General features: G+C 35.4%; 1 protein-coding gene across 7 annotated transcripts in view; it reads right to left on the bottom strand.

Annotated features, from left to right (window-relative positions):
* CBLB (Cbl proto-oncogene B) overlaps nt 1-12,772 on the bottom strand; it is a 214,859-nt gene that overhangs the window by 190,441 nt on the left and 11,646 nt on the right. For all 7 annotated transcript variants that reach the window (XM_073804274.1, XM_019923231.3, XM_073804276.1 and 4 more), the window contains exon 3: nt 9,940-10,190. In XM_073804274.1, the coding sequence (XP_073660375.1) occupies nt 9,940-10,190 (251 nt within the window). The remainder of the gene's footprint in view (nt 1-9,939; nt 10,191-12,772) is intronic.

The raw sequence follows: 12,772 nt of genomic DNA, 5'->3' as shown, positions 1-12,772 counted from the left end.
CAATCTTCCTTACCTATTGAAACTAATTATTTGCTTTCAATTACTTGGGTCTGAACATAAGTTTCCAGTCATCAAAGTTTAAGAGAATGAGGTATTATTCAATGAAAAAAGGAAACAGAATTGTTTTCTCTTTTAAAAGATAATGAGTTCAAGATGAAACTGTCTCAGTAAATTTGTTCCTTCTTTTAATTTTAAATATTTTTCCCTAGAAAGCCAACAAGAATAGAAAAAATTTATATCTAAATGTTTTCACTATTGTTCTGGATATCACACTTTTCACGCCTAAAAAGACCTAAGAGAATCTGCTGGAGGGAACAAGTTGGTAGAAAGGTTCCTGGACAGCTTTTTGATCAATAATATAAAGAGGACAGGCATACATAACTGTTGCCCTTCTCTCCTCAGTCTTGTAGCCTTAAAAAAATATGGACCTGCAGCAGGAATTCTACAGACATTAGGTGACTAGAGTGAGGACAAACCCAACACACTTAAGGAAGGACATTACAAAGTCAGAAAGAGCTTAGTCTCTGACAGCACTGCTGAGAATTATATATCCCTATATATGTAAACTACAGTTGCTCAGGTATTATTACTTTTATCCAGACACATTCCTAGTTTATGCAATTTATATACTCAGCCCATGTTGATAAAACACTTTTAAAATTGTACTGTCCAAAATTTAGATGAATACTTTAAGGCAACAGTTGGCAAACCACAGCCCCCAGGCCAAATTTAGTCTACCACAATGTTTTTCTAAATAAAGTTTTATTAGAACACAGTCATTCCAATTTATTTACATACTGTCTATGTCTGCTTTCCTACTATAAAGGCAGAGCTGACTAGTTACCAGGGACCTGGCAAAGTCTAAAATATTTACTGTCTAGCTCTGTACAGTTTGCTGACCCCTAGTTTAAGCCACTCAACATGCCATGTTCAGAAATAATTTACTCTTGTTTTCTAAAACCCTTGGGTTGATTCTCTAAAATCTTAATTTGAAATCATACTTATAATACTTTATATCTTAATAGTAAAGACACAAAGTGAACGTGAAGTGTAGACTCCTCTATGCCACCAACATGGAAAATACCTCCCACATTTTTTTTTTAATTTGCAATACAGAAAACTTTGTAAACATAGATTTAATGATGATGATGTAAGTCGTAATTAACTATTTTAATTAATCATCCAGAGCTTATCACAAAAATAAAAGAATAAAACAGGGATTCTTAATCAAAGGGTAATCAGGGCTACTAGTAATATTGTAAATTAATTAAATATACATATTCATAGTACTAATAATTTCTAAAGAGATGGCATTTTATAATTTTATACATTGAGATCAGTAAGAATGTTATAACAAGATACTTATAAATTCATTTATTTCAATTTATATAAAAATTTTATTATTGATGAAAGTCAATTTCACCATGCTTTTCAATATATGTGTAAAATTTAACCAATAAATTAATTCATCGAGCTTTTTATTATAAACCTGAGAAAAAAAACTACAAAATTATTTGAGCTACAGACCCTTCAAAAAATAATTTTAGGTAATTTGTTTAGCATTATCTTCTACTGAGCAAAGTTTTTCACACTTTCATGACATATACTCTATTGAGTTTCAATTTTCTTTCCCTTCCATAGTATAAATTGTGCTGTATTCAGTCACTGTTATGGGTGAACTGTGCCCCCTAAAAAGATATGTTGAAATCCTAACCTTAACCCTACCTAGGAATGTAACCTTATTTAGAAATAGGGTCTCTGTAGATGTCATAAAGGTAAGATAGGGTCATTAGGTTAGGCCCTGAGTCATTATGACTGGTGCTCTCCTAAGAGGTAAATCTGGACACACACACAGAGGAGAACATCAGGTGATGACAGAGGCAGAGATTGAAGTTATGCTGCCACAAGCCAAGGAGTGCCTGGAGCTATCTATCAGAAGCTACAAGAGTCCTGAAAGCATCCTGCCCTGGAGAGCTGGAGGCAGCATGGCCCTGCTGACATCTTGATTTCAGACTTCTAGGCTCCAGAAGTGTGAGAGAATCAACTTAAGACAACATAAACTTCAGGTTTGTGGTAATTTGTTACAGCAGTCCTAGGAAACTCATAGTCACACATCTATGATTACATGTGATTACATCACATGATCAGATGTTCAAAGTAACACATTTCAAAAATAAATCTAAATTGTCTCTCAGTTTAATCTGTTCCTCAGTGATTCTACCAAATAAGACAGGCAGCCTCGATCTCTCTTTATGATTTAAATCTATAAATGGGTACTTTCTGTAATGACCTATGCGTATCCTCCTATAATTAACACATCTATAAACAACTCATGTATAAATGCAAACTCGAATAAGAACTCATGCTCTGACAATAATGAGCTTAAAGAGACAAAGATTAATATTAAAATGGGTTTAGAAAACTGAATATTCCTGAAGCACTTTATTTCAAAACTGTGAGATATGAGTACTATTTTATGACCTACCCAATTAGTGCTGGATGCTAATCTGTTTGGATTCCAGGAAACTCCACTTCTATGTTAAATCACCAGGAAAAAAAGATGCTTCTTGGACTAGATTTCCAAGCATTCCTCAGGCTATAGAATTATCACTGCAGCTTGTCTGTTTTATAAACAAACTTCAATTTAGATTCGTAAAAATCTGCCAAAGGAGCTCTCTTTAACTAAATAACAAATCTGCCACTTGAAAGACATCATTCATCAACCTTCTTTGTGGGAGTATTGTTATTATGAAACTGAAAACAGGCATTCTTTCTTGAGTGCTTCAGGATTTTAATTATCAAATTTGAATGTCACCAGATATTTACTGAAAGGAAAACATCAATTTTAATAAACTGCCTTAAGACTGAAAAACATAAAAGGTATTCAACCATAAAGTGCACTTGAGTCTTGTGAGTTGGCTTACTGTCTTATGATACAATGGTTACCACTCAGCAATTTATGAACCTTTAATCAACTCTCAACTGCAAGGAAAAAAATTCTCCAATTTTAAAATCAAAATATCATGTGTATATAATACATATTTTGACCTGGAAGGAATTTAAATGAATTGCAATAAAAGTTTTAATACTTAATAAACCAGGTGTTAGAGACTGAATGGTATTAACACAGCGTTGGGGAAAAAAAGTAAATAAACAGCAAATAAATGGATTAACTGTAAACACTTTATTTAAAACTTAAAAACAGGGGACAGTGGATTTAGTCTTAAATTTGAATATCTGAATAGCAGAATAATTTGTGTTCTTTCATATTTTGAAAATATATCCCAAAGAGGAAACTGCTAGAGAAACCCTTCACTTTTGACTTACATGAAAATCAACACATAAATTACTTTGTATCCAGTTAGCAAAGCAGCATGGATGTAGTTGGCCAAAGTCCTTAAGAGTCAAAGATTCTGCAAGCTCTCACCTGCCCACTCTGACAGACTCCCTTTGTTTAACTTTGAAAACATTTGTCTAGAAAACTTTCTTGTGGCCTCTACTCTCATAGTGTGTTAAAGAAATAAGCCCCTTCATTTCCAAACTTTAGAAAAGTATATTCACATCTCTCAGATGCTTTAAATATGAATGAAAGCATTCTTATCAAGACTAAATAAACTTTCTATTCATTCGTGATAAATTAATCTCAGGAAGATATTCACTTTTCCTAGAGAAAATTCCATTTCCTACTTGGCAGACATATTTCTACTTAAAAGGATTGATTACTATTTTCCTCTGAATCCAAATTATATATTATCATTTTAAAATGTCACAAATTAATCTTCCACTTCCTCTGTTCTTCCACTGAAAAGAAAAAAAAATGCCTAGAATGCAGATACATATAGAAAAAATTAAATAGCAACTGAGTATGTTTATATTAAAATAGTTGTGTTCAAACCTATCAGTAACCTATTTTGACTTACTTAGAAATCATATTTTTCTACTTGCAACTTGTCCCTTGTCCTCATGAAATGCAAAAGAACTGCAATTTTCACCATTAGTAAATAAAAAGAGAAATAGAAAGATTAGGTTAATACTTAAAATATAAAATTGTTTTTTTAAAGGAGTATAAACCATTCCTTCTCTTGCATCATTAAACAACAGATACTTCATAGAATAAATGCAATGCATTCAATACTGTACAAATTATTTATAGATAACATAACTTCCCTAAGATTAATTCTCCTGCAAATGGTTACTGTAATAATAAAAAAAAAAAAGTATTTTTACTAGAAACTACTATTAGATTTGCAAAACTATTTAACAGACTGATGGAGCAACAGTAACATTTAGTCTGAAACAAACAACATCTTCATTTGTTGATGCTGAAATGTCTTAGCCAACAAATATTGTGAATATCCAGAAAATAAGTTAAAGACTGAAAAAACACTACTGGAGTCAGGAAACAACCAAGGTTACAAAGAAACCTTGGAGGAGAAATGGCATCACACCACCAGATTCCTGCACTCTTTCTTCATGTCCTTCTCACAATGTACAGGGCTGCCCAGGAGAAAATGTGGAACTTGATGTGGGATTATAAACAAGGCCATTAACCTGTGAGATCCCATAATAATTAAAACTATTCCACAGAACCCAAACTGTGTACACAGGTCAATCTCTTCCTATGGTTAAACTGAAAACCCACAAGGAATTTCAAAACTGCTTCCATGACCATGTAATCAACAAGTACTCATGTTTATACCAATTTAAACATTTCAATTAATGCATTATTCTTTGGCCAAAGCAATGTTGTCATACAGTGGTATGAGGAATGCAAGCAGGTTGGTTTGCAGCTTTGTGTTTTGTTGTTGCCCTTACTGTTATTATTGTTGTAGCTGATGTTGTTTTGTTTCAACTTTTAACTTAACCATTTCTCTTTAGTATATCAGTTTCAAAATGTTCTTGGTACACTATCTCATGAATGACAACACAGGCATAAACAGCAAGTAGAGTGATTTGTAGCTCTTTAGAGGGAAAGGCACTTCATTAATGTAGCAGGCTATACGTTTATCTTTGTTCAGCCAAAATAGTCAATAAAGAAAAAGATTTTGCCTGATGCTCCTGAAGGATTTTAAATAAAGGCTAGCATCTTCTAGAACTAATTTTTTAATGTCAAAATACTTTTTTTAAAATAATATCATTTAGAATGAGTATTATTATACAAGCTATGTACACTATGATTTGTTTTCTACAACACATGTGCATAAAGAATGGTCCAGGGGCTTTCAAATGATATTAATAATAAGACAACATCTGTGTATTACTCTTTGTCATGAATTTTTTAAAAGCCTTTATTTTTTTCACAGATAGGTTATCAAACTCAGAGCTATTTTTCCACCTCAGTTGACTTCTGGTTTTGTTCCAGTGATTGCAAACCGGAGTGTGGGAGGGAAAAATGGGTTGTAGCACTCTGGTTCACTGAAGCAGTTCTAAAATAGGGAAAATCTGATTATCGTTATGCCATCACCTCTGGGTGCTCTAAAAAAACAGTGTCCAACACCAGGGCTTGAAGAACAGGAGATTAATACATAACTTTTTATATAAAAGAGTAAATATTGTTCTATTAAAATGGTCAACTGACGAAACTGCCAGCCACATCACTGAGGAAAGGCATCTCCTGTCAATTTCATATTTGTCACCTGTAACTACCTTCACACCCACTTTGACTTTTGCCACTAAAAATTTAAGCAATATGTTATAATAAAGTTTCTCCTCTTCTCTGTGCTTGAAACTATAAATTGTCCCTTCTCTACATGATTCCTGAAGCCCACTCCACACATTCACTTGAAAACGTTATGTGTGCCAGAAATCACTGAATTACTCTTCCCAGAAATACCAGCTCAGAATGGTTTAGACACTGCTGGAGAAGCACCAACTCAGTGTGAGGTTCAGCTGTTTGGGGGGGAGGGGGAACTGGGGAAAAAGTGATACTGGAGAAGGAAGAGGTTTACTATAAACGTCAAGCGAGGCATGCAGGCTGCCTCTACCAGAAATCATTATTCCACCCATTCTCAAAGCAAAAGGCTTGCATTACGCACTCTTAATATCTATTTCCACAGCAAATAAACTTACCTAACTATAATTTCTACCTTTCACCCGCTACACAGGGAATACACTGCATGCCACTTGCTATATCTATTTATTTTTCTATTTATTATATTTATCACATTTGTGTGAAATTGCCTTAAAAATTCGGGCTACTCATATTTTAGCAATCAATCAAAGAACAGCTAGTTCAAAACTGATGCCTGATTTTTTTCCCACTTGCCCTTACATTTAAAACAAAGAAGTTTATTTTTGATACAACAAGAACATTAAAATAAACATTTTGATTCATGTACTCATAAGGTACAGAATCAGGGAAATGCTGGTTTAGTCAATGAACTCCAAATTACTATTTCTAGTATTACTGTCCTTCATTTTCAGCTTAAAAATACTAATGTCCCGGGCTTCCCTGGTGTCGCAGTGGTTGAGACTCCGCCTGCCTATGCAGGGAACACGGTTTCGTGTCCCGGTCCGGGAGGATCCCACATGCCGCGGAGCGGCTGGGCCCGTGAGCCATGGCCGCTGAGCCTGCGCATCGGAGCCTGTGCTCTGCAACAGGAGAGGCCACAGCAGTGAGAGGCCCGCGTACCGCGCAAAAAAACAAACAAACAAAAAATACTAATGTCCCTAGTGACATTATTTACAGAATAAAAAAAAAAAAGATTGTTCAGAGAATTTATAATATTCCCAATTATCAGTGTGTAATACATGTTAGATAAGAGTCATACTACTAAAAAGAATATTCAATTGCTTACCAACCCTGAGAACATTCTAAGGAGTTTCTTTTATATTCTATACAGCAAAACATCCAGAGTTCCGTGTACAGTGACACGTTTTAGCCTCAGTTACATTTGGAAATCTAAGGGAACACAGAAGTGAACGTTTAAAAATATATTCCTAGGGCTTCCCTGGTGGCGCAGTGGTTAAGAGTCTGCCTGCTGATGCAGGGGACACGGGTTCGTGCCCCGGTCCGGGAAGATCCCACATACCGCGGAGCGGCTAGGCCCGTGAGCCATGGCCGCTGAGCCTGCGCGTCCGGAGCTTGTGCTCCGCAACGGGAGAAGCCACAACACTGAGAGGCCCGCGTACCGCAAAAAAAAAAAAAAAAAAAAAAAAAAAATATATATATATATATATATGTATATATTCCTACTAAAAGAAACATAAGTCAGAAACATAAATCAAAAATTTATGTCTTGTTACAGTGTACCAAGAATAGTACATTATTATGAATTATGATCATTTATCGAATGTAAGTTTTGCATAAACACAGTGGCCACTGAACATTATCAGAAAATTGAACATGGATGAAAGAAAAATCCAATTAGAAATATGCTATACCATCACAGAAGCTAATAAACTTTATTTTACAATTGAATTTAGGACAGTGACAAAATTTACTTGGACACTTAAAACAGAGTTGCCTCATTGTGATCAGTTAGCATTATGCAGTCTGTCATCATCTATGGAAATCTACACACAACCAAAATTTATAAAGATTCCACCATGATATGCTCCCACACAAAAAGCCAAAAAAATCTGAATTTATTTATGAAATGGTAGTTATAAGACATTTCCTGAGTTAGAAATGTTTCAAGTGTCTAAAAAAGATGTAAAAGTGAGATACAAGTTTACCCCATCATATATTACTACATCCAATTGAAACACACGACTCAAATTCCTAGTCCTAGAAGTTACACACCTTCTCACTGATCTAATAAGCTAAAAAGTAAAATTTCATGGATTACATTGCTATATCAAGAAGAATCTCAGGGCTACCAAATGTGAGAAAGAAGTATAAAGATGTTTCTAAAACAAGTTAGTTTTATTAGATCTACGTTAAAACTACAAGGCGAAAATACAGTTTTAAACATGAACATCTGGCTTCCCATAACCTTGGCCATTCTTGGGAAGTCTATAAGAAGATGCAATCACTATGATATTTCTATTCCTTACTTCTGGAACCTTGTGGCAATTCAAAATGCCCATTAACAGTCCTGGAGAGGGTCTTAGAGCTTGAAGCTAAAAGGCAGCTAACTAGAAGGGTCACCACCCTCAAGATGTATAAACTGTGGTCCAAGAATATTAAGTGATGAGCCCATAGTTACATAATTGGTTAGACTCCTATGATTAGGTTAGGATTCATCACTAATTTAGAGAGCAAATGATAAACATTTATGCCATTTTACCTTTGGCAGAGGGTTTTACTATGCTTGAATTTGACGGTTTTACTCACTCTGGGTATTTCTTCGGCTGCTACTTACAAACAACTTCAGAGTCTATATACCTAGATAACTGAACTTTCTGTTACACAATCCTATGTTTCATTAGACTATATGAGACTACTGTTTCAGACCTGAAACATTAGAGATTTCTTAGAGGTCTTTCCTATATCTAAGAAAACTAAAATCCAGAGACGTTAAGAGTCTTAAACTAAAATTCACCTCAACTACGTTAAGATAGTATATATTTTAATTAATGTTTATTTTCCAGTCTGGAAATCTAAATAGACTATCACTATCGGTGAACATTCTAGATAGAACTTAAATGTCCCAGAAGTGGAAAACTCTATCATTTGCTCTATTTAGTTTAAGATAGACCATGAAATTTAACGTTGAAAGAGCCAAAAAACAAACTTCAGTGAAGAGTCTCTAAGTCAAAAATCCTGGCTATAAAATGAGGATTCAGTTGATGTCACTTCAGTCATCACTGCCCCTGCTTCTCACTTAATAGTCAAAGTATAGGAACTGAAGTTACATCTTCCACCCACATCTTACACACCTACACCTCCAATCAAGACTACGTCCTGAAGACACTGTCCAACACCAAATGCTGGTGGAATGGAGCAACAGGAACTCTCACTGCTGGTGGGAATGCAAACAGTACAGCCACTTTGGAAAACAGTTTGGGAGTTTCTTACAAAACCAAACATAGGCTTATCATAATATCAAGAAATCATGCTCCTAAATATTTGCTCAAATGAGCTGAAATCTTATGTCCACACAAAATCCTACACACCAATATTTATAGCAGCTTTATACATAAGTGCCCAAAATTGGAAGCAACCAAGATGTCCTTCAATAGGTGAGTGGATAAACTAACGGTGCTACATCCATGTCATGGAGTATCATTCGGTAATAAAAAAAAAAAATCAACTATCAAGCTATGAAAAGACATGGGATAACTTTAAAGGCATACTGTTAAGTAAAAGAAGCCAGTCTGACAATGTTACATATTATATGATTTCAACTATATGACATTCTGAAGAAAGCAAAAACTATAGAGACTTTAAAAAGATGAGTGGTTGCCAGGGCTTCAAGAGGTGTATGGTGGAGGCAGTGGGGGAGGGAAGCAATGAATAGGTGGGACACAGGGCATTTTTAGTGCAGTGAAACTATTCTACATGATACCGTAATGGTAGATATATGACATTATTATACATTTGTGGAAACTCTGAGAACCGTGTAATACAAAGAGTGAACCCTAATACAGACTATGAACTTTAGTTAATAAAACTGTATCAATACTGGTTCATCACTGTAACAAAAGTACCACCTTTTGCAAGCTTTTAATAATCGACGAAACGGCAAATGGCGGGAGGGAGTATACGGGAGCTCTACTTTCTGAGTCATTTTTCTGCAACCCTAAAACTGCTCTAAAAAATAAAGCTATTAAAACAAAATAAGAACACTGTCTCATGAACTAGCTATTGACACAGAGAAATTTGTGTTAATCTTGTGTAAAACTACAAGGTTTAAATAATATGAAAAGCGAATACACAAATGCAATGATATTTCCCCCAAAACAAACACATGGTAACATTCATCCTAACTGTGAAACAAAAAGCAACATAAATGACCTTAACCCTGAGAAAAATAAAATCTGAAATATTCTTACCTGTCCTGCGACTGCTCTTCGTACATCCTCTCCTTGCCTTCTTTAAAGAGTCTTATTGCTCTTTTTGACTTTTTCATTAGACTATCAATGTAGATTTTAAAATACTCATTCTCACTGAGTTGGGCAAGTTTCTGGTTGTCGTCATATTTACTCAATATAAGTCTCAAATGCTGATATGTGTCAGGTAAAATATCAAGTATATACGGTGGGCTATTCTTCAACTGAAGTTTGGGATTTTGGCACAGTCTGACCTAAAAGAAACAAAGACAGAAATAAAACACTTTCATATGAACTGCAACACTTTCTTTCACAGAAGAGCTGAGAAAATTATCAAACTATGTACTATTTCTTTGCCTTGCATAATATACATTTTGATTTTAAAATTATCATCAGCAATCTACAAAGAATCTACATTCCCATCTGTTTTCATACAATTAAATACTATTCGCTTCTCTTCTCATTCAGTTTTTCTATGTCAGACCTTAACTTTCAACCCCGAAAGTTTTCATTCTCTCTTCAACATCCCATTGTTCACGGCTTAACAGAACACCTATGTGCTAATTATTATATATCACTAACAGTATCTTTTTTAAACAAAAATGAGGGAATGGGCCTCATCTGCTGGCCCATTTTAACATCTCACATTCAGAGATTATTTTCCCAGCTAAAGCTCTTTGATAGATTTTAATTTACGTTTTGGTGTATTGTTCCCGAACCCTGAGAAGTACTAAAAACAGGTGCTCTTTTAATAACTGAATTATTAAGTAGTAAATGGGTGTCAGGTCAGAACAAGTCTTTTCCACCTCTTCACATTACATCCCAGGCCTAGAAACACATGTTACATAACGGTTCAGTCATTCCATCAGGTGCCACCCAACGACTGGGGCGTTTAGGGCTGCCTGCATAACCATACCTTCTGCTAGCACGAAAAGGTAGTAATTCTACTACTACATACACTTCTTTCTACATGTTCATGTGATTTAGTCATAAGTAATTTTACCCATCTCTCATTCTTACCCCTCCAATCACAGCATAAAGAACCATCCAATTAAACGACTGTTTAAATAAACTCATTGGGAATTGCACAAGTGTGTACATAGTGTAAAGGCACACACTCTTACAAAAGGCAAAATGTACACATCAAAGCAGAGTTACTGAGAAGCTCATGAAGCAGAAGCTTGAGGGTCCCTCAGACACTTGGCCCTCTTCTAAAGGTCTCGTCATACATTTTTTTTGTAAAGTTTTCAAGAGCAAGATATTTTACACATAATTAGTTAAGATTTCTGTATTTTTCCCAGTGCAACATCCCTTCTGTCAAACTTAACCTTCTGCTGGGTGGCACTGAAGGAGCTGGGGGCATTTCTGGAGTCTGGCTAATGGGAATTTGAGTTGAAATACACTTAGTTTGGCTTTAGTGGAAGGTACATGTAAGGAACGCAGTCACTTCTGGAACTAGTTAAATCACTGTCAGCAATTGTGATACAAGAATGGCTTCGGGAATATTTCAAGTGCTCATGGTGCTGACCAGCCCAGCACAGGAGCAGGAAGGTCACGTTTAAATTTCGTAATTTGAATGTGTCCAATGGTACCCAGAATTGGAGGCATACGTGGGCAATGGAAGAGAATCAAAGCATAAAGTGTACAGAGGGCTTCCCTGGTGGTGCAGTGGTTAAGAATCTGCCTGCCAATGCAGGGGACACAGTTTCGAGCCCTGGTGCAGGAAGATCCCACATGCCGCGGAGCAACTAAGCCCGTGCGTCACAACTACTGAGCCTGCGCTCTAGAGCCCGAGAACCACAACTACTGAAGCCCGCGCGCCTAGAGCCCGTGCTCCTCAACAAAGAGTAGCCCCCGCTCACGGCAACTAGAGAAAGCCCACGCGCAGCAACGAAGACCCAATGAAGCCAAAAATAAATAAATAAATAAAATAAATTTAAAAAAATAATAAGTGTACAGAGTCTAGATTATTTCTCTGATGTTTGTGGACTTAACCATTTTTTTAATGGTCTTTCTTTTCATACCCAATTTTGTATTTGTACTTTTTTCTTTAAAAGGACCACTCTAAATTTCAGGTTCCACAAAAACATGGATACACTTTTGGGTACTCAAAAAGTGCCCCGGCCAAATGAAAAAGAGTTGACATTAATAATTTCAAGAACCACAAACACAATAAGTCAAGGAAATGACAAATGAAAAAGTACTCTTAAACTTACTTTCTCACTTGCTTCCTTTGAGAAATGACCATATCTTTTGTGGGGGAAAAAAGTCTGGCTCAAACTATCAAGCATCAGCCCCTAATTTAAGACAACCATTTCTCACATTAACTAAGGGCGTTCTATCTCCCTCCACTTTGTACACAGTGCCTAAAGCAGAACTGTCTAGCATACAGTACAGAACTAATAAATGGATGTATAGATGATTGGTTGATTGATTCTGAAATTCTTTATATGTATTTTTACACACAGATGTTATTATATTACTTCCTTATTTTCATGATTGAACTATATAATAGTATTTTCTCCCCTAAAGACAGATGAAGTCCCAAATATATCAATGATTTAACAAATCTTGCTTGAAACAAGATGGTTTTTCAGTTCTTAAAACTAAAAGATAATATCACGAGTACACACAAATTTCAAAAATATCACCACCAACATCCTACAGCAGGCAGTTTAATTTCAGCAACATAAAACTTGGTACAACATGTCACAGACTGATAAATTATTAACTTGTAGTTAGGGGGGCTAGGCAACTTTAAAATCATTTCCTCCAACTGGTGAATTTTTTAACTGATAAATAAAAAAATTTCAGACATTCCAAATCACTGTTCCTT

This window comes from Tursiops truncatus, chromosome 4 (assembly GCF_011762595.2).
Source record: "Tursiops truncatus isolate mTurTru1 chromosome 4, mTurTru1.mat.Y, whole genome shotgun sequence".
NCBI classification, from domain to species: domain Eukaryota; kingdom Metazoa; phylum Chordata; class Mammalia; order Artiodactyla; family Delphinidae; genus Tursiops; species Tursiops truncatus.
This window is presented reverse-complemented; position numbering and strand designations above follow the sequence as displayed.